The sequence below is a fragment of the Zingiber officinale genome, chromosome 3A (assembly GCF_018446385.1).
Source record: "Zingiber officinale cultivar Zhangliang chromosome 3A, Zo_v1.1, whole genome shotgun sequence".
Classification (NCBI taxonomy): Eukaryota; Viridiplantae; Streptophyta; class Magnoliopsida; order Zingiberales; family Zingiberaceae; genus Zingiber; species Zingiber officinale.
In genome coordinates this window covers 127487468-127511270 of record NC_055990.1, presented here as the reverse complement: position 1 = coordinate 127511270, position 23803 = coordinate 127487468, and the positions used below count along the sequence as shown (strand labels likewise).

Below are 23803 nucleotides of genomic sequence, written 5' to 3'. Positions count from 1 at the left end.
CAACGCTAACAAGGTTGGTTTACTTGGTATCCACCTCACAAGAGGTGACTAGTCCAAGAATCCACACCTATACACACACCCTCCACTAATAAAACTCTCCTTTATGGTAACTACCAAGGGCGGAGAAGCCCTACAAGACTCAATACAAGAAGAAAGGGAAGGTAATGAAATACAAGCTTACAATGAGAGCAAAAACCCTAACCCTAGTTTCTTCTTCTTGCTTTGATCCGCCTCTTGACTTGGAAGAACCTCCAAGAGCCTTCAAGAACTGGCGATCTCGAGCTTGAGAAGAGCTGTGGAGAAGCTGGGGAAGATCTGAGATGAATCGATGAAGAGATGCCGAAGGAAATGAACGCCTGCGGCTTAAATCGACGCTAACGGTCGAATCCCGATCGATTGGAATGCTCCCAATCGATCGGGGAGGCTTTGGATCGATCCACGGATCGATCCAGAGCGCCTGGATCGATCCACGGATCGATCCACGGATCGATCCAGCGCTTATCGCGCGAAGCAGCAGTGTCCCAATCGATCCACTGATCGATTGGGACCTCTGGATCGATACACCGATCGATCCAGAGGGGTTCTGTTCGCAGGGACTCACCGGATCGATCGGCCGATCGATCCAGATCTTCTGGATCGATCCACTGATCGATCCACGGATCGATCCAGATCTGCTGGATCAATCCACGGATCAATCCAAACCTGCTGGATCAATCGGCTGATCAATCCAGATCTTGGTTTTTGCCCAAAACCAAGTCCAAAGCCCCATAAACCAACATCTAGTCAACCATGACTTGTTGGTACATAAGACCTAGCATCCGGTCACCCTTGACCAGCTAGGACTCTCTCTCCAAGTGTCTGGTCAATCCCTTTGACCCACTTGGACTTTTCTCTTCTTGCCAAGTATCCGGTCACTCCCTAAGACCTACTTGGACTTTTCTTCCTCGTGCCAAGTATCCGGTCAATCCCTTTGACCTACTTGGACTCTCACCAGATGTCTGGTCAACCTTGACCCATCTGAATTTCTCTTGCCTGGCTTCACTCACTAGGACTTTCCCAATTGCCTAGCTTCACTCACTAGGTCTTTCACCTGACTTCACTCACCAAGATTTTCCTCCTGCCTAGCTTCACTCACTAGGACTTCCCAATTGCCTAGCTTCACTCACTAGGTCTTTCACCTGGCTTCACTCACCAGGATTTTCCTCCTGCCTAGTTTCACTCACTAGGTCTTTCACCTGGCTTCACTCACCAGGATTTTCCTCCTGCCTAGCTTCACTCAGTAGGACTTCCCAATTGCCTAGCTTCACTCACTAGGTCTTTCACCTGGCTTCACTCACCAGAATTTTCCTCCTGCCTAGCTTCACTCACTAGGTCTTTCCTTCTGCCTAACATCCCAGTTATGACTTCCCAGTCAAGTATCCGGTCATCCTTGACCTACTTGACTCTTCTTCAATCAACCTTGCATTGTCAAACATCGAAACCCAAACCAAGACTCAAGCTTGGTCAACCTTGACCTGAGGGATGTTGCACCAACAAAAGTAAGTACAAAACTTTGGTAGGCATATTTAAAAGAAACCTAATTATGATTAAACTGCACATGTATCACATACAATCATAACATATCATGGCATACATCACATATATGCATAAAATAAAACATGACATGGTTATGACCCCATTTTCTATGATCCTCTCAAGCCAATGAGAAGATCGTAAGGTCAACCTAGGTCAAAGCATCTTCTCCAAGTGCTTTCTCGGTCATCATGTGTTGTTGTCCTTTTCCTTTTTTCACCGTCGTCCAGTAGATTTGTTCTTCTCTAATTTGTACATTACAAAATCTAAAAAACCTCGAGTTACATTCGAGGGTAGTCTAATTTACAACAAGAAGGAAAAGGGAGAGGCACGACATGCAGACCGTATTATGAATTACAATACCCAGGCGGGAGTCAAGGGGGCAACGCCCCTTGCGGAGTTGAGGGGGCAGTGCCCCCGAAGCAAAATTCTTTTGCATACTCATTGTATGAGTTGCTGTCATGCCCGAGACCCTACTACCCACAAAACTTTAACTGAGACCGTTGGCCAAAATCTTACTCATAATCATGTAAATCATAGTAAAATCTCATGCAATTTCTATATCACATATAAAATCTACTACAACTTACTATATGCCTTCGCAAGAGGCTCTGATATCACAAGGAACTATAGCGCTAAACAAGCAGAAAGCACAACGGAAAAACAAGTTCCTTCCAGAAGATCCATGGGAAGGAAAATCACATACTAAGTTTAATGAAGGGAGTTTATACCTTTGGTGCGTACCCTTCGCAATCCCGGCAGCAACGTTTCTTTAGGATGCAGATCTCAGCGCGATCAACACGTCCACGCCTCTACAGTATCCACACGAACATATTCTCTGTCTATCTCATAAACTCACAACTTGGAGAAGAAACAACCTTTGTTGTGCTAGCAACTACACAAGGTTGTTTTTAGCCAAGAGAAGAAGAGGAAGAAGAGCAAAAACCAAGAAGATCACCATCACCCAAAACGTCACTTCATCTATATAAGGTGACTTCACAAAAGGGTTACTTTACCAAATATGTTACTGCACCAAAAAAGCTACTTTACTAAAAGGTTACTTTACTAAAAAGGTTACTTCACCTAAAGGTTACTTTTACAAATGACTTTTGTACTCATCCAATGAATACACAAATGTTTTTATCTCTTGATCTTCCTTTTGATTAACGATGTATTAATCTCTATTAATATTTATTAATCTTAATGGGTTGAATTTAGTATATTGGATTAACCATTAACCCAATAAGTCATTAACCCAATAAACTAATGAGTCTAACCCATTACTTAATGAGTCTAATCTGAATTCATTCGAGTCTAACTCAATTTGAATTAGACTTAACCCTATAATCCATCTCCAAATCAACGTGTTCTTTGTGTATGACCCAATAGACTCTCAAAACGTTGGCAATGTATCTAAAATCATTTTAGATACATAAGCAATGAGTGACATCTAGCAATGCATCATTGCTACCCAAGTGACGAGAATGTCAAGATCCAACTTAACATTTCCATGTCTATTATCTTGTATGACTCAGTTCTTCTATCCTTGATATCTAGATTGATCAATGAGGCATAGACCATGTCATCCTCTTATCAATCTTTGTGTTTCTTGATCTCTAAGTAGACACAATCAATCAAATAAGCTCAATATCCCATATTGACTCATTTGAGCATGACCATGCATTCTTGTGTCCTACTAATCAAGGGGCACATAAATATCACTTCCGTCATATAGAAGAGATAGATCTCATCTATATCACTCACATCTCTCCGCATAACTTATTGCATACCCAGTGATCGACTTTATGGTCTACCCTATTACAGGTGACATTTGTCGATAATAAAGTATACATTATATAGGGAATCGTAGTGACTTCAGGTCTAAGGACTAATCATACAAATAGTCACATAAGAATGTTTATGACACTCATATAACGATCTATGAAACATTCTCATGGCGGGTCATTCAGTATATATTCTCTAATATATACTCATGTGTCAACCTGATATCTTCTATCCATGACTTGTGAGATTAAGTCATCCGTTGACCTACATGCTAGTCTTAACACATTAATATTGTCCTTGCATATTAATACTTGACTAGGAATAGTTAAGAGTAATGTTCTATATATGCACAACATCTCATTATCAATTCAATCAATTGATACATTGTAAACTATAATCTAATACCCTAGGACATTATTATACTTATTCATTCAGCACTGAACTAAAATAAATATAATAACTAACTTTATCTTTTATTAATAAGTGAAATATGATACAAAAGAAGCCTCTTACAATCATCTCATAATTGGTACTAGGGCTAATACTAACAGTATATTGAGATTCTTATAAGGTTGAGTACCTTTAAGCTCACTAGGGTTTTGCCTCATGTGAGTCAAATAAATTTAAGTGTAATAATTCAAGTATTATATTGATTTGAGTTTGATTAGTTAGTTTGTGGGTTGATTTGGTCTATTTTCCTTGTTGGTAATCATTACAAATTATTGAATCTAAGTTAGATAGTTTTGGTAGTTCTCTAGCTAAGCCTTTTAATTTGGTGAGGTTTCTAAAGTTAATGTGGGACATTCTCCTACGCCATAACCAGGTTCTCTTTTTGTGTCAGATGACACTTAAGTGAGGAGTTGGCTAGGTTAATTGTATAAATGTTATTATTCCTAAGTCCTTTTAATTTTAGTATAGAGTCTTTCATATGTTTAATTAAACATTCAGTAGATATAAACCTAACCTTATATTCTGAATCACACAATTAATTGACACTAAGTAGGTTAAATTTAAAATTTTCAATAAGTAGTACTTTATGAATAATGAAATTAGATTCTAGTTTAATATTACCTATCCTAATTACCTCTAGTTTGTCATTGTTTTCAAAGGCAACTATTCCTAGTCTTTTGAAGGTTAATTTTGTGAATATTGCTTAATCCCTAGTAATGTGTAGGGAGCAACCATTATCCAATATCCATCTAGATTCCTACAAAGAGTAGGGAAAAAATTTAGCTTAAGTGTGAATTAATTTAACTCAATTTGAAGTTAATTTTAATTTTAATTTTAATTTTTATTTTAATTTGAATCTTATTCAACTCATCCAATCTATATTTTCAATCAGGAAATCCTATAATTTTGTGAGATGAGTTAAGTTGAATTTCAGGATTTGGTTTAACTTATGTTAGATTCAAGTTTAGCTTTGGCTTCAATAAATAAGTATTCTTTAGATAAACTTCTAAGATGTAGTGAGTCACCTAGATATCATTAAAGTAATCACGCCTTCAAAATTTTCTAAATAGTCTTATCCATTGAGTTTAATACAAAACTTTGGTCTAACCAGTTAAGATTAGTAAGGGGTAGCTTCAGTTAGTTCAACTAAGTCAAATGTACCAGATCAAAGTCATATCTTCCTAAACATGCATAAACAAGGCTTCTCTAACCTACTATCATCCAAAACTTCTCCAGTATTATTTATCAAGTTAAACTTTTATCCTTATTTATGCTAGTCCTAATTATCCAGTAGAGTAACTTATTATTTTTGGAGGTTCCAACTAATTTGGAGCCTCCCCTTGAATTACTGAGTTTTTAGGTTTTAGGTTTGTGTCAATTTACTTTATAGTTATAATAGATTTGGTTATAGTTTGAGTTTAAATTATTATTTTTATTTAATTTAGATTTATTTGGTTTTATTTTATTCTTTTGTTTTGAATTTATTTTTGAAGGTTTAATTTTGTAGGTTGAAAGTAATTTATTTGATTTATTTATATGGTGAATTTTATTTTTTGGTGCATAGTATTGATTGAGACTTACTTGCGTGGTTAAGCACGCTTTTAGAACCCAAGATTTAGTTAATTTTGAATTTTGAGTTAGGGTTAAAAATGATTTAAATATAGAGTTAGACTTGTATCTAAGTCCAATTTTATTGTACACGGCTTTTTGGGATCCAAGTATCATATTTAGATACTGGGATCCTGAGGTAAACTTTTCCAACTGATCCTTTAACTCTTTAACTTGATTTTTCAAGATAGAATTTTCTTCCTCAAGATTTGTAGCTTGAGTCAAATTTCTGTTTTGAACTTGGTCAGTTAAAGAGATCAAGCTTAGTTGTTCCTTAAGGATGTTATTTTTCTTAAGGAGGAGTTTAACGTGTTCCTCAGTTTTTATTAACTTTTTAGTTTAGGCAAGAAATAATTTTTAAAAAAATTATAGTGTAATTAAATGTTACTCGAATTGGCTCATTTGAACTAGATGTGGATCCGTTGCTCGACCCATATTCTGGTTTTTCTTTTTGATCCAATTCACATTCGGTTGCCATCAGTGCGAGATAACTCGCTTGCTTCAGTTTGTCTACTCCTGATTCGTCCGAGGAAGACTCGTCCCAAGTCGCTTTTAGTGCCTTTTTTTGCTTCTTGATCTTGTCTTCGTTCGGGCATTCGTGTTTGAAGTGCCCCTTCTTGTATAGTCGTAACATGTGACGTTTGCCTTTGACGTGTTGGATGCAGACTTGGACATCTTCTTCATGTCACGTTTGTGAAGCTTTTCTTGCGTCTAGTAAACATCTTCCTTACCATATTAACTAGTTGCTCTTCTTTGTCTGATTCAGGTTTAGTTTCTGCTTCGGGTTTAGCTCCCTTCGAAGTGCCTGTAAGAAATGTAATTTCTTTCTCGACCTTTCGCTTGTTAGTTTGTTCGTGTAGCTTCAATTCACAAAATAGTTTATCTAACTTTAATTTTGAGAGGTTCCTCAAAACCTTATAGGCATCTACAATCTATGCCCATAGTGAGTTTCGAGAGAATGAGTTTAGAGTGTACCTGATAACATCATGATTCTTGAGTTGATGTCCAATCAAGTGTAGGCTGTTAAGGATATCCTTGATCCTCGTGTGTAGTTGTCTTGCAGTTTCTCCGTCTTTTATTTTAATATTAAGTAAAGAATTCAATAATAAATCATGCTTCATTACCCTTGAGTCGGTAGTTCTCTCATGTAGTTGGATGAGCTTGTCCCATATCTCCTTTGCATTCTCATGCAGGCCAATTCGGTTTAGTTCTTCTTTTGTGAGTTCGCAATGGATTGTTTTCAACTCTTTTAAGCCGATCTGGGCTTTCTTCTTATCTTCTAGACTCCATCTTTCATGATCGAGTGGTACTTTTGTTGCTTTGTCTACAGGTGCCGAGTACCCTCGTCGGATAGTGAACCATTACTCGATGTCCGTCTTCAAGTAAACTTTCATCATTTTCTTCCAATATGGATAATCATTTCCATTGAAGAGAATAGGATAAGCAGTGCTGAATCCCTCAAGTTTAACTATTGATTATTGAAATAGAAAATTAAATAGTGGTACTAAGACTTGGTCTTGGATTAGTAGTGCTTGAAAAAAATATGTTGACAACTCGAGTGGTGTTGCACCAACTTCAAGTAAAAATCGAACGTGAAATAATTATTTGAAGAGGTAGATTTTGTCAAATCAAATAAGATACAAAAAAATGAAATCTGAAAAAGAACGATTCCCCCGGCTTGATTGGTGGTAACACTAATTTAGAGTAAAACGTACTCTGATACCACTTGTTGGATTGAGACGCACATGAGAGGGGGGGGGGTGAATCAAGTGGTTTTCAAAAACTTTTCTTTTTGGTTTTGAAATCAAAGTATACGCAACGGAAAACTTAAATATAGAGACAGAAAATAAAAAAACACAGCTTGATTTTACTTGGTTTGGAGCCTTCGACGACTCATACTCTAAGACCCAGGTCTCATAAATCTATCGATATGTAATCCACTAAATAATCTCTTCCGAAATCGCTGAAATTGGGGATTGAGTATAAGAGAAAGAATAGCATAAGTGTAATATGATATACTTTCCTTTTACAATAATTAAGTATAGAATTGTAAATTCATTACCCAACACCTTCGAAGATTATCAAATTAGGCACAGTAGTCGGGCACAGTAGCATCGTAGCAGAGCAACAGAAGGAAGCTAGAGTAGTAAGAACCCCAATCAGACACCTAGAAGCTCATATAGCAGTTGGTGAAGAATGTTTAGTCGAGATGCTCTTTTATTGAGCATGGAAGGCGCCTTCTACAATACTGAAGGTGTCTCCAATGTGTGAAATCTGATCCTGAATTTGTTGCTCCTTATCATCGATGAGTTTTGAATTTTATCCATTAGAAGGCGCCCTCCATAGTACTAAAGGCGCATTCCATGAATAGTACGAAGGTGTCTTCCAATGCTTGAAGGTGCCTCGAGTATTGTTCACCCGAAACAACTTTTGCTCCTTTTGTCCTGTAAAATGTGTTAATCCAACACAACAAATAATAACATACAAAACAAGGTTAGTACAATAATAATATGATTAATTTATGACTTAGACCCTGTCCTCCAAATCAGGATCTAATCAAGGTCTCAATTTAAATTTCTGAAATAGATCTAAATTGCATTGACGTCTACTGTCCTCTCAATCATGTCGTGTTCTCACTTAGTCACTCTCCTCTAATGACTTACCTCTACTTATCGTGTGTTAAGTTACCTCCTTAACGTCAATCTAATCCACCAAGGCTTCCTGTCAAAATCGTATATCTGGACTTCGCCACTCGGCAATCGCACATCCCGATCTCTTGCCGGAATAGTACATCCGGACTTCGTCATTCGGGAATCTAACATCCCGACTATAATTTCTGCATGGTGTCAGGTCCTCTTAATCCATCAAGTTAGTCAACTATGCACATTCGATAATAAAGTTAGATTATAATAACATCTAACTTAATTCACATGTTATTTATCAAAATTTAAATTAGGTCGTTAGTATAAATTGTACTAATATTAAGTAGTGATCCCGTAATTGGAATTTCCAGTATGATAAAGAAAGATACCAAGGGGGTGTTGTTTATATTACTAATGTGTTTTCATGGATATTCACTCTTGATGTCCTTTTCCCTTGTCTTATCCTTTGGCAAGTTTAAAAAAAATCTATAAAATGATCTAATTTACTTATCTAAATGTAGCTTAGGCTCGATATGCAATTTTTTTACAACTGTTGATATAGATTTTTTACATTTCCAACCGTATACAAATAAAATATTAGAGATTTGTAAATAATCAATCAAATCACATGCTTTTTGTGCAACTAAGTTAAACTCTTAGAAGAAGCACCACTTTAGACAATTCTTAATGGTCAGAAGTATGACAAAAAAAAAAAAACAAGTCAAACTAAATTATACTTTCTAACTAATTCATTTGAATAAAATTAACAAACTTAAATACAAATATATAACCAGTAATTCTAGTATTGTACAAACAAAACCATTTGTAAATATTATTCCTAATAGATCATCATCTTGAGATAGTGCGTTTTTTTTTATCTAAGCTCGATGACTTATGTATATCATATTGCTAAAGTCAATTCAACCATGTAATTTTTATAAAAATAAGTTAAAGTAAGCATACATATTTTCCTTAAAATTTTTAAAAATATATAATCAAAATAATTTCACTTCTTTGACAATTCAAATTTAAATGATTATGTAGGTTTAGGGTCAACCCACACTCGGACTTGATTCATTCAGGAAACAAACACCAGCTGAAGAGATGAAAATCTTATACCAAAGGGAGATCATGTGATCATCAATGAAGCGCCAAGAACTACCGTTCTCTGATTCTTCGATGATGCGTGACCTCGGCTAGTGAAAGTGTCAGTAAATACAAAATGGAGACAGGTCGGTGAAGTAAAAGTAGATATTTAGATCGTTTTCTCCTGTGAAAATTAGGATTTTCGGTTTTGCTGATGAAGTGCGAGTGAGCGAACGCCAGGCTTTTCTCGGAATCCTTGCTTTGGAAAGGGTAAAATAGGAAATTAATCCATGAGAGACTAAAAAATCCCAAAACACCTATATGCGATTTGGGGAAAACACGTAAAGAGTTGTGTGATTTGGAAAATCACCTTTTAATGTTTGTTATTTTTTATTTTGAATTTAATTCAAAAACTTGAATTGATTCATATTAACGATTTCTTAAAGTTTAAATTAATTTAATTATTTAAATTTATTTATTCATTTTGATATGTTTTTTTTTGTTTATTTATAAATTTATTTATACTTTTGATAAGGGTTCTGACTTCTGAGAAGGAAAAAGCCAGGAGAGGAGACCGCTGCCGCCATCGCCAGATGCAAAGGCGCACCTCCACCCCGTCGAATCTGGTAGCTAACCTCTCCAGGGTTTTGCCCTGCTGCTCCTCCATGTTTAGTTTGCTTGGATTTGTCGATGTTTGTCGTTTTTTGTGTTTTTTTTTTTTTTTGAGTGGGAAAAGAATAATTTTTAATGACACGCGGGTTTTGTTTCTTCTTGTTTATGATTGCTTCTTTGTCTCTCGAAACGATATTTAAAGGGGGAATAGTCTTGTATCCATGCAACCACTGGCTTCTGGTGCTCTTAATCGTCGCCTAAATCTCAAGTAGGAGACTCTTCCATTGGACAACGTTCAAAGATGTAGGAGACTAAAAAAAAACTTGTATAGAAGGTTACATCAAAGATCAGTTCTAAGTCTATTTTTTTACACTTATTATGGACGAATTTACTGTGCACATTCAAGACACAGTACCGTGGTGCATGTTGTTTGCAGATGATATTATTTTGGTAGATGAAACACGTGAAGGAGTAAATGCTAAACTAGAATCTTGGAGGGAAATACTAGAAAGGAAAGGTTTTAAGCTTAGTAGATTAAAGATTGAATATATGAAATTTAAGTTTAGCAATATTAGAAATAATGAGATAATTGTTAAGATAGGAGAGGACGAGTTGCCCAAAACCGAGAGATTTAAATATTTAGGATCATTTTTGTAAAACAATGGAGGGATTGAGAGAGATGTCTTACATAGAATACAAGTAGGATAGTTGAAATGGAAAGGAGCGTCGAGTGTTTTATGTAACCATAAAGTACCTCTTAAACTTAAAGATAAGTTCTATAAAGCCGCAGTTAGACCTGCTATGTTATATGGAGCTGAATGTTGGGATATGACTCGAGCACATGAGCAGAACATGAGAGTTGCAGAGATGAGGATGTTAAAGTGGATGTGTGGACATACAAGGATAGACAAAATAAGAAATGAGAGCATTAAAAAGAAAGTCGGAGTTGCATCTATTGAGAAAAAACTCCGAGAGACACGTTTAAGATGGTACGGACATGTACTTAGATGACAAAAAAAATGCTTTAGTTAGGCGATGTAAAACTATGATAAATATGCATATCAAACGAGGAAGAGAAAGACAAAAAAAAAACTTGGTTAGCAATAATAAAACAAGATAAAATTTATTTAAAAATATATGATGATATAGTAGGAGATAGAGTTCAATGGCGTAAAAGGATTCATACAGCTGATCCCACCTAGTGGGAAAAGACTTGGTTGTTGTTGTTATTATATAGAAGGTTAAATTCGTTTCATTTTAATCTATCAAAGCCCCTCTCTCATACGAATTATGTTCCCTTATCCTTGAAATTATAGTAATGATTGACTGAGATTGCTGCTACCTTTACATAGTGAGTAGAATAGAATAGAATCGTAGAACAATAGAACAAACCTTGTAAACTTTCCCAATACCAAGCAGATATTACATTGCCAGTAAACTTGAATGTTGTATAATGATAACAACAACCAAGTCTAACCAAGCCTTTATCATAATTCCTCATACGCCATTAGACTTGATATTCTACTATATTTTTATTTATATTTAAATGAATTTATTTTATCTTCTTAATTAAGTATTCGATTAATGTCTGTATTTATTATGGTTTCACACCACTCAATTGAAGCATTTATTAGTCGCCTAACTAGATGTCTATACCATGTTAAATATGTCTCTCAAAGTTTTCCTTCAATAGATAGTTAGATACAACCCCAACTCTTTTTCTCACTAATGTTCTTATTTTTTATCATGTACATCCTCGTGTATCTGCACATCTAATTTCGTGACTCTCATCTTTTGCTCGTATACTCGATTCATAGTCCAACATTCAACTTTATATAATATAGTAGGTCTAACCGTCATTCTGTAAAATTACTCTTTTAAGTTCACTCAACAAGTAACCTAGCACATACCAATAAAATATGAAATTTATGTTCAAGAATTTCCTTACAAACTAAAGGTGAACCACAAGACTAATCAATAAAACACGAACTGTATAAGATTTTATGTCAAATCATTCATGCTACTACTAACCTAAAAATATTATAGTAAAACGGAAGGGAAGAACAAAGACAGCTTAATATACATCAAGTATCATCTATGTACAAAATGGTATATGTATGGTTAAAATCCTATGAGATGCTCTCTTCCACCTTAATGACATTCAAGTTAATGACTAAGGATTTCCTTTATTTAGCAGTTCACTGTTTGAAAGTCAAATATTTGCACTTGTTTTTTAGCATTGCTCCATAGCTAAAAACCTCAATGAAAATGCCATTTTTTATTTTGTTGTGTTTTTCACTCAAAATGCATATAAGCACATCTTGAGTTGAAGCAGCTACAATTGAGCATGCTTTAAGCTTCAAGCTGTAAGAAACCCTATCTGTGGCATGCTATGTTACATGGATATAGATACGGGTATTGTATCGAATACGACATTGATACGGCGATACAAAAAATTTTGAAAAATATAAGACACGATACGGCTAGGATACAACGATTATTAAAAAATAAAAAAATATTATATATATGTATCGTATTAAAAATAAAAAAACATCCTAGAATACAAAACCATGTTCATATTACATCAACCATAATATCCATTACAAACAAAAAGTAAACATAACAAAATGCAACACAGCAAAAACATCTTAAATAAATAAGTAAAAAAAATCAAACATCCATATCGGTCTCATCACCAACACCGCCTTAAATAAGACTAACTCCAATTCAAGTTCATCAAGTGACAATTGGCAATTTCAAGGATAGCAACACTTTCCATGTCCATAGAATCGAATCCATTTGCTTCAACATCCCACATCTTACTTTCTCCTTCATTATAATGTGGACTCCTCTTATATAAAAGACAGATTATAGTAAACATATACCAAAACTTCCGCTATTTGTGGTGTTATCTTGTTCCTCTTCAATGAGTGTATGAAATTGTAGGTGCTCTAATTTCTCTCACAAGAAGAAGAAGAAGAAGATGGGTGCCCAAGTAGCTTTAAAGCTAAACTTTGAAGAGTTGGTGTAGAAGCACCATGGATAGCCCACCACTTTGTTGGAGACATCAAGCCTCGATCATGCATTGAATCATTATCAGAAAAATCATCAATGACAGTTAAAAAAGAGGCAAACTCCTGATTAACACTTCTTCGTTCAGATGAATTGGAGTAATATCTTTCAATGCACTTTTTCCTTTCCCTTGAAACTTCGATGTCCCTATGAGGAGGAAGACGATTGGGAGATTCTTGAAGCCACTCATGGCTATAATATCTACATAAAAAGACTGATAGTTTAACATCATTCATGAACTAATATTTCTAATTTGCTAAAACTTAGAAAGTTAAAAAATTTTAGAGCTTTACCTTGGATTCAAAGAATGCGCCAAACAATGAAGACGCGTATTGCTTTTATTCCATCGCTCCACTAGAATATTATGAACAACCTCATAAAACTTTGAATCTCCACTATGAGGCCCCTATGAGATAGCAACTCTCATTTTTTTTATCATTTCATCCCACCACATATAGAATAAATGAATACAAGGTTGATCAGTGTCTGCTTTCCTTAGCATCTCATAAATTGGACTTGTGAAAGCAAGTATATAATCAATTTTTTCCCAAAATTGATCATCCAATATCTTGTACTTCACTACTCTGGCCTTCACTACATCATCCTCCTTGTAAAAATCTCATCTTTCATAAATCACCATATTTTCAAGGCATATCTTGATTTGTCTGAACCTTTTAAGCATAATGATCGTGGAAGCAAATCAAGTATCCGCAAGTGATAGCATCTTCGAGTTTGAGTTATCGTGGAACATCGATAATCTCATATGGTGATTCATGATAAAATTCTTGATCATTGCAGCATCATTTGCTACTTCTGCTATCCACTTACACTCATCAAAGGTTTCTTTGTTTTTGTAGAGAGTCAGTCAGTGCACAAATATTCTTCAAAGCAAGATTCAATGTGTGCATAACGCAAGGAGTCCAAAATATGTGTGGGTACTTTGCCTCAACGAGTAACTCAGCAACTTTGCAAACAGGAGCATTATCGGTGACCACTTGGACAACATTCTGATGTCCCACTTCATTTATGGCATTAATGAGCAACTTTGAGATGAAAGCTTTATCCTTGTACTCACCTTCACAATTTATCGCCTTCACGCGACCATGATATTAATTAGCGGTCTTCTTTGCACATCCGACTAAGGGTGTAAATGAGCCAAGCCGCTCGTGAGCTATTCGAAGCTCGATTCGATAAAAGCTCGTTTGAGCTCGTTTAATGAGGCTCATTAAGAAAAACAAATCAAACTCAAGCTTCACAATATTCGGCAAGTTAGCTCGTGAACATGTTCGTTAAGCTCATAAATCAACTTTTAAATAAAAAAATAATAGTTTTGATATTAAATTTATAGATTTTACACTATACTTATGAAAAACATAGACAAATATATTAAATTTATTTATTAGAATAAAATTATAAATTTTAACAAGAATATTATAATTTTTTAAAAATATATAATTTAGTTTTTAATGAATATTTAAATTTATAATTTATATTTATTAAGCTCGTTTAGGCTCGATAAAAGCTCGAATAAGCTCGTGAGCCGTGAATATATTCGTTAAATAAAGCTCGATTCGATTATAAACGAGTCAAACTCAAACATCCAAGAGTTCGGCTCGGCTCGGCTCAATTACACCCCTACATCCGACCACCCATCACTACAAATACTAACTCCCTTTTGTTTCCAAGCAGCTTTTGTTGGTTCCTAAAGCTTTCTAATATGAGCATTTTCTTTTTGAAGAAGTGAAGTTCTCAATAAATTGTATCTAGGTGGAAAATTACCTGAAATTGTTCATTGAGTAGCCAAACTGAAAGCACGAACATAATGAGGATTCCTAGCAATATTGAAAGATAATCTCCAGGTGTAAAACAACCTTGCAATTTCAGAGTGGAGCTCATCTCTGGCATTCAAGTTAAAGGTTTTTTCAAGCGGGCCAAGTGGTCCCTTCCTTTTCTTTGTTGGATCATCATTTTTCAAAAAACTACTAGAACAAAATGAGGATTTTTAAGCCATATTTGATGATGCAGATGACGAAGGCAACTGAACTTCTTTTATTTAGAATTCTTCTTTCTCAATTCCGCATCATCAATAAGTTGTTGCATACGTTTCATTTGATCCATTGTAACAGCCGTATAACCTGCAATTCCAATACCTTTTTATTTTAACAGGTGTGCTTTTACCCTTGAATATGATCCTTTGCACACTTTACTACATATATTGCATGACCAAGTAACATTTCCTCCTCCTACTGCCTTTTCCACCTTGGTTACAAATTTTCACAATGGAGAATAATCATCAACATTCTCCTGTGCACTCTCATTTTGAAAACTTTCCCTGGCAAATAGGCTGAAAATAACAATTAAGAAGCAGCGGAGAGGGCTTATTGTTAAACTTACCAGAAACTTACCAAAAGCAAAAATAAATTCGTGATCTCAGCAGAAAAAACAAAAAAGTAAACTTGCCAGAAAGAGGGCAACGACAGGAAGCGACGGTGGGTTGTTGCTGAGCAGCGGCAGGCTTTTGCTAGAAGCGGCGGGCTTCTGCGAGCAGCGGTGAGCTGTTGTTGAGCAGCAACGGGCTTCTGCTAAGCAGTGGCGAGCTTCTGCTGAGCAGTGGCGGGCTTCTGCGAGCAGCGGCAGGCGACAGAGAGAGGCGGAGAGCGTTGGCGAGCGGCAGAGAGCGCTGGCGAGCAACGGAGAGCGCAGGAGGCGACAACGGCATAGCGACGGTTGCGATGAAGAAAGGTCACATCGTGATGAAAAAAGAATTGGGAGCTGGGAGTAATTTAGGGTTTTTCATTTGAATAAGTAGTCCTCATAATTTTATTATTTTTCAATTTTACCCTCGAAATTTTTAATTTTTTTGCAATTAAGCCCAAACATGTCTAGAAACGTGTCGCATCCGTGTCCTAGCCATATCTAACTGGTCAAACTTGTAAAAAGTCAATGACACGGTTTTTGCCGTGGTCGTGTCCGTGTCCGACACTTCCAAAAAATATTTTTAGAAGGTTCGTGCTACACTGGCGGCATGGAGGCCTTGCCCCTTTAGCTCCAATCCCACTAATGGATAGTTCCAAAAGATGTCTTATTCAAAGATATGTCTATTTATGAAGTATAGGAGTTCTCTTCGTAAAATAAAATAAAAAGTAAAAGAAATCATATCATGTTGTTCCACCCTGCCTAAGTTAGGTCCGCCATGAGACAAACTTCATCAACGAGTGTGGTCTATAGTAGTGTTGGAGTAAAACAACATAAACCAAATGTTAAATGCATGCCTTAATTGATCTAACAAAACTCACCACACAATCATCACAATGATCAACTTGCAACTAAAGGGCAAAAACACCATTAACGATCATGGTCAATATCATTTATATATTTTGATTCATTATTAATTATATAAAGTTATCATCACAATTTAGTCATATATATTATTTTCTGAATTTGTTAGCTTTTAGATTTACATTACTATTACAACTTATCAACATTTTGTTCTTTCAAATTGATCACTCATAGATTCATATTATTTATAGTTTAGAGTTATCACTTTTTTCTCATTACACATGAATATTCTCAAATCTATCTCTTTCACCAATTAAACATCTTATTTCCATTCTCAACATGTTTATCTCGTTATTTATTTTGATAATAAATAATAAAAAAGTTGCGATTCTACTACACTACTTTTCTCCTTGAACTCAGCTGCATGAGGACATATGTTTCATTGTACTTGTAACAAACTAATGGGTCAAAGTCTCTTAGAGTCTGAGGCTTAAGCCAAATCTTATAGTTGGCTCAAAGTTTTTAACATTATCTTTCACTGATTTGATACGATAATTACACATTATTTTACATTAAGTGTTCTCAATATGGTTTAGCTGACTTTAGTGATTACCCTATATTTCCATTCTCTTTAAAGGATTTCATATATTAGTTTGTTATTGATTGATTATCATAAGGATAATCTTTAAATGAACTACTGCAAGATTATCACATAAGAGAAAACAATTTAAAGATAAATCTTATAGGTAAGACTATAAGAGAGTACATGAAAATAATACACATATAATTAAATTTGTAAATTATCTGAAGTTCGTAATCAATCATGCGCAACTTAAGTTTAGAGAAAATAAGCAAGAACACCCACCTTAACAGAGTACCTCTAATTTGAAACTTGTTTGACCACATGATGCACCCATAAGATACCCACAACTCCATCTATAAGATATAACTCAAAATAAATATTTTTTATGGTTCCATATTATAAAGACAAAAATCAACTTAAGAAGCTTATCGTATGCTCGAACATCAAAAGTAGGGAAGATCAACACTTGATCAAACTTCTCTAGCCACCACACAAGATTCTACCATAAGAGCAAGTCAACTAATTAATTAAACAAGTGATATCCCACATATGATTCACTAGTTGATTTATTATGGGTAGGAGAAGTTGATAAAGTGTTGATCTTCCCTATTTTTGGTTTTTAAGTGTAAGGAGCTTCTTGCCTTGACTTTTGTCTTTATATTGTGGAGTCATAATAAATAGTTAATTTATATATTGTAAAGTCTAGATAGAGATTTGTGTATCTCAAGAGTGTTTTGCAGTGTCAAATTGAAGGCTCTTCGATTGAGGTAGGTGTTCTTGTGTATTTTTCCTGAATTTAAGGTGTATTATTTTTAAAGGAGACCAAAAAAAACTACTTACATGATTGAAATGGGGAAAACAGATAAGCTTTTAAGGGTTAAATATTGATCATTTTGCATCATATGAACTTAAACGATTGAAACTGGGAAAGAAGATAAGCTTTTGAGAGCTAAATGTAGATCATTTAGCTTCATATGATCTTATCATACTATTATGGGGTTTCATGTAGATGAAACATTTGGGGTATAATATTATTGTTGTTCATTTTGAGCTTTTTTCAGTGATAACCAATCCATAACAAATAAACTAATATATAAAACTTTTAAAAGAAAAAATATATAGTCCCAAAAGTAAATATAAACAATGTTGAGAACGTTCAGAGTATAATAATGTTAATTACTTATATCCAAGTAGTGAAAGTGATAATGATGAAAACTCTAAGCCAACCATGTGATATGAGATTTAGGCCCATGCTCTAGAGGGACTTTGGTTCATTAGCATGTCAACCCTTTTTCTCTAGAGGGACTTTGGTTCATTAGCGCGTCAACCCTTTGCACTAGAGGGACTTTGATTCATTAACACGTTATGAGTATATTGGGAAATGGTCCTTGCATAGTAGAGTGAACGGGTTTTTTAAAAATATAGATCCGCTACATTAACGGCCCCCCTAGTGTCGGCCCCCCACGGATATAGAGGTAGGTACATAGACGTCAGGCGCATGGTGGGATAAATCTCAAGTCGTCAATTACTGAGAATCGACCCCTGGCCATTACGCCAGTGATGCTATGCGCCCACCGTCTGTGCTACACCCTGTGGGCGAGTGAACAGGTTTTTAACCTCTCACATTATGTGGAACTTTAAATGGAGATATGGAATTAAATTATAGTGATATGATTTGTTTTAACCCAAAAATTAATGAATGATATAATTGGCGTTAGTTACTAAAACCCGGCAAAAACTATCTATGAATTTTATTCTTATTTGAATTTTATTCCCTGTCCCTTAAAATGGTACAGAGTGCTGAGACTAGGTAACTTATTTTAGGTAGATGGTCAACTGCAGCAGTGTTTAAACAATAGTCTGGTTTATACAGTTACAACCACTTTTGTATAGTGTTTTTTGTTTTAATAGAGAGATTAAACAATCGAAATATCCGACCTCAACATGGACAACATGTTGTTAGACTAATCCATACATTTCATTCAAGGATGTTAATATAAGGCTCAATATAGTTTCATTATGTTCATTTAGATCCGTCTCAATTTGCAGCTGTTTGATCATTCACAACTTAGTACCTTCACTAGAAAACAACCTACTAAATGATGCCTTTGGACATAATAGCTTTGTTGCAGATATTTGACGATATCAATTTCTTCTTTTCATTTTTGTTCCAGGATAACCTATCCATTTCTTCCTGACTTGGTAATTAAGTTTATTTTGTTTTAAAGTGTCTGCATGTCAATGTTATAATCAGGGGTTGCTCAAGTCCTTGAACGTATAAATACAACCCACTTCGAATAATGAAAATCCGAATACTAGTGCAATCTCTATATTCTTGCAACACCAACTTGATCTGGTTCTCTGCTAATGAAGTAAAATTGGCATTCTTTTGATATCTTACTCTTGGTCCTGCCTGGACGAGGAATCTGCTTTACTAGATCTAGAGTCGTAAGTTGTGATTTCATAAAGGCTATGTTGTGTGTGTTTTATTTTTTATTTTTGAAGTTAATTTTCATAATTATCATAAACTAGTCATTTACCTTAAAGAATGTCAAGGTATTCTATTTTTCGAAAAGCAAAATATTACTATTCTGATTCATTGATGCTTAGGGTTATCAAGACAAAGGCCTTTCTAAGTCCTAGTCTGTCTCTATGTCAAAAGCAAAATTGCGTTACATATGTAACATCCTGAGTTAATGCATCACTGGGTAAAGTGTGTTCTAACTTACATCTCTCTTTGGACCAAAACATGGCAACATGTTATTCTGAGTCTTGTCCAGTGAGTTGTATTCCAGTTTCCGGAAATCATCAGAAACAATTGTAGCTTGTGAATTTGCACTAGTTTCATCCATCCCTTGCGTTATAATTTATCTGGAAATGGTTACTCTCCATTTCCTTGTTGAAAGGGGGCACAGTCTGTCTCTCTATTCCCCATCTAGTAAGTTAGGCCTCTGCTGAAAGGGGACCTTGATCTTAGCTGAACCTTTGTAATCATAAAATCAATGTTCCTAACAGCCTTCTTCTACTATCTATAAATCAATTGGATTTTACAATGTTGATTTTAAGAAACTTACAAAGGACCCATTCCCTACCTGACAATGTTCTTCATTCATGCTTATTGAATCTTGTCTACCTTCCAGACGGACTCACTCGCATGTGGGTTAATCACTCGTGGATAAGATGTGCACTGTTTATTCCATGGATGTCTATTCATATTTATGTCTTGCATAGAGCTCAATGGAGGGATGAAGACTCATGTAGCCAACTTAAATCATTGGGACAAACACCATCAGTGATGATGATCCTTAAGCCTAATTAAAATCAATCCCCCAACAAAACATATCGGCATATTTAAATTAGTCCTTTCCATACAAAAATGTGTTATCAAGGATTATAGTCATGACATCCTCTTGGTTGGAAAGATCTACAAAATGTAGAAAGTCAGAACTTCCAAAAAATGGAAGGAAAGAATCATGAATGTGAATTTGATTAAGATGAAGCTAAATGAATTAGAGGTTGCGAAAGGAGATCAAAATTCTAGCTACTTACATAAAATTGCATGTCGAAGAAAGAGGATGGGAGGCATTCGATCTATCATGGTGGGAAATGACATTTACAGTGATCATGCGATGCTAGACATTAGCCATGGATTTCAAGGACAATCGAACTGTGATGGCGGGAGATTTTCCGCACAGCTAGATGTTCATGTGGCCAAAGGTCCCTGACTGCGCATAGAATCTTTTTAAAATATTTTTTAATTAAAGGGATATTTTAAGAAATAAGTGTGTTTTTGGGTAAATTTATATGGTGCGACCTTTGATAATTTCCACAAAATAGGTGGTAAAATGTCCATTTTAAAATAGTCAGGTATTCATTTCTTCAAATCAACTAAAGAGGTGATTGATCCTATAAAAATTCTAATGAGGATAGATCGGGAGGGGATGGGATCCTCTGGATCGCAATCCTTGGTCCGTTCCTAGACCAAGGGTTATTGATAGATGGGATCTCATAGACTTTACTTGTATAACAGATAGGGTTTATAAATTTTCACCTATGAATAAAATGATCATCCTCCCTACTTTACATGCAGAGAATCCGATCTGAAAGGGGTTTATGATGGTCCCTAAACAGCTAGTGTTTTTAGACTTATAATTCCGTCGGAGGAAAATTCTTATAGCGGGAGCAAATCTCTTTACCAAATCTATCCATCCTTATCTGAACTGAAATCTGACAATCTTTTCTTTTCTTACGGACGTATTAAAGATTTCAAATTTGGTATCCCTGCCAACTTGATGCCTGCCTCCCCTACTTTGCGTGACTAACTTGTGCTCTCTAACAAAATTAGCTGTGAGCTTGAATGAGCGTCGAGAATAAAAAATGGATAGCTTTTGGAGAATTTCTGGCAATCTTTTGAAGTTATTGAGCTCCAGCTAACTCCTCCTCCTTTTGTTGAACAGTCATTGCTGACAGGATTCTGGACTCTTATTGCGCACCAAGCATGGGCTTAACTTTGATGACCAACTCAAGTCAAAGTCTTGGAAAAATGGACGACTCCGTCCTCTATAAACGCGCTTGTTGAATTGTCGGCCAAACACATCGGAGAAAGTCATCGTCGGAGCCCATGAACAGAGAAGAGAGGAGCCACGTCCACCGCCGGTGCCTCCCCAAGCGGATCATCCTGGTGCGGCACGGCGAGAGCCAGGGGAACCTTGACACGGCGGCCTACTCGACGACGCCCGACCACAAGGTTCCGCTTACTCCGCAGGGCGCCGAGCAGGCCCGCGCCGCCGGCGAGTGCATCCGGCAGCTGCTGTCGTCGGAGGACGGGGAGAACTGGAAGGTGTACTTTTACGTGTCGCCGTACGAACGGACGCGGGCGACGCTGCGGGAGCTGGGCCGCGCCTTCCCGCGCAACCGCATCGTCGGCGTCCGCGAAGAGTGCCGGATCAGGGAGCAGGACTTCGGAAACTTCCAGGTGGAGGAGCGGATGAAGGCCATCAAGGAGGCGAGGGAGCGCTTCGGCCGCTTCTTCTTCCGCTTCCCCGAAGGCGAGTCCGCCGCCGACGTCTTCGACCGCGTTGCCAGTAAGATGTTACATTCTCCTCCATGAATTCAATCCTCCGGTCACAGAATTAAATGACGCAAACAACGGGAAACAGGTTTCATGGAGTCGCTGTGGAGGGACATCGACATGGGGAGGCTGGAGCAGGACGAGAAGGCGGAGGTGAGCTTCGTGATCGTGTCGCACGGCTTGACCTCGCGGGTGTTCCTGATGAAGTGGTTCAAGTGGACGGTGGAGCAGTTCGAGCTGCTGAACAACCCCGAAAACTGCGACATCAGAGTCATGCAGCTCGGTCCCAGCGGCCGCGACTATACCTTCGCCCTCCACCACTCCGAGGAGGAACTCAGGCAATGGGGGCTGTCGCCGGAGATGATCGCCGACCAGCAGTGGAGGGCCACCGCCAACCGTGGCAGTTGGCACGAGAACGATCTCTGGCATCTGGGGAATTTCTTCGAACACCTAAAGGACTCCGACGACGAGCAGAAGCCGACCGAGTAGCAGCCATTTTTTTTTTTTTTTTCAACTCATAATTATTTTCGCTTGTGTGCCAGATATTGCATTCGCATTTTGTGTCACCACTTGATTGTTGTCTCACAGTATCCATACGATTGTTTGCTAGGTCCTCTGATCAAAGTTTCAGCTGGGCGTAGAATATTTAAGTTGGATGTTTGATTTTTCTCAGGGCCGTTTGTATCTTATTATGAGATTGGCAATATCGAACCGTTTATAATGAAAAAGGATATCAAATTTGTTTAAACAAGCGCAATTGAAATTATATTTAACCTTGTTCATAAAAGAAATGACTTGGTTGCGGTATGAATTCCTATGCAATGGACAGTTGATAATAATACTCTCAGCACCTTGTGTGGTTTGAAAATCATATTAAGAAATTTTCCACCGGCTAGTTGGGTAATAATATTAAGAAATTTTCCTATGCAATGGACAGTTGATAATAATATTAGTTCGACCTCATAGAAATTTTCCACCGGTTAGTTGGGTAAATCGAGAAGTACTCGTAGCAGGTAATCCATCAATCTAGCGTTCTTAGGTCAATACATATTAAGAAAAATTTATCTGTTAATTCGCGACTTGATCCTTAAATACATGAGAAAATGAAAAGATGTCATGTTATTACATCATTGCCCGAGGATAATTTTACAAATAATCATTGGAGCAAAAGGTAATAACACTCACCCCAAGCAACCTAGTATCATCATCCCCTCCCTCCCTCCCGACTAGATACAAGTAAATCACGGAGGATATTTACTCTAGCATAATGACCCTTTGCATGAGGGAGGCCGAACACCCAATGAGATGTTTTATATCCACTAAGAATTGACCCTAAGACATATTAGAGCAACTACCCATATGATTCAACTATGTTAACTCGTGGGGCAACAAATAACCATTGAAAAAAAATTGATGAACCAAGTAATACTAAACTTGGGGTGACCGGTCTGGTTCATAAAAATTTTCTACCGACCGTTAGAATAAATCAGGAAGCACGAATATCCCATGATTACACACCCCAACAAATAATCATGGAACAATATATCAAAGTCTTCTCTTCCCCTTAGTCAATTAAGTTCAACATCTATTTTTTTTTCTTTTTAAACAACGGTAAATCGTCAATAGATTCATAATTTTGTTTTGAGTCGGAATCTTAACTGGTTCGTCATTAACAATTATGATTTTGGCTTGTCGAACTATCGGTACCTGGTACCTAGCCCTAGCTTGTTGACTTAATTAAGGTTCTCGGATAGGTCTAGTGTCTGTCCTTTCAGAACGGTACAATGATTAAGATATGAGATGTTATCACATGAGATCTTGGCTAGGTGAACTAATTTGGAGTAATCAATTTGTAAGTGTCATCTACTACAAGGATTGGGTGGTATCTTGTGCTTCCGCAAGGGTTCTTCTTCGATTTAAGTCTGATCATAGTCCCATTCTTCTTTCTTCGGCTCCAGATAGGGTGGTCGATAAGGGACGAAGACCATTTCGTCTCCCTAGCTGCTTGGATGTATCAAGCAGATTTCTGGTCTACATTTGGAA

The 23803-nt window shown here is 36.5% G+C and overlaps 1 protein-coding gene across 1 annotated transcript; it reads left to right on the top strand.

Annotated features, from left to right (window-relative positions):
- The first annotated feature begins 9158 nt into the window (after positions 1-9158).
- LOC122052410 (phosphoglycerate mutase-like protein AT74) lies at positions 9159-22473 on the top strand. Its single transcript, XM_042613906.1, has 4 exons — positions 9159-9289; positions 9679-9769; positions 21147-21773; positions 21849-22473. The coding sequence occupies exons 3-4, from the start codon at positions 21311-21313 to the stop codon at positions 22247-22249; spliced, it is 864 nt and encodes a 287-aa protein (XP_042469840.1). The 5' UTR covers positions 9159-9289; positions 9679-9769; positions 21147-21310; the 3' UTR covers positions 22250-22473.
- The last annotated feature ends 1330 nt before the right edge of the window (positions 22474-23803 follow it).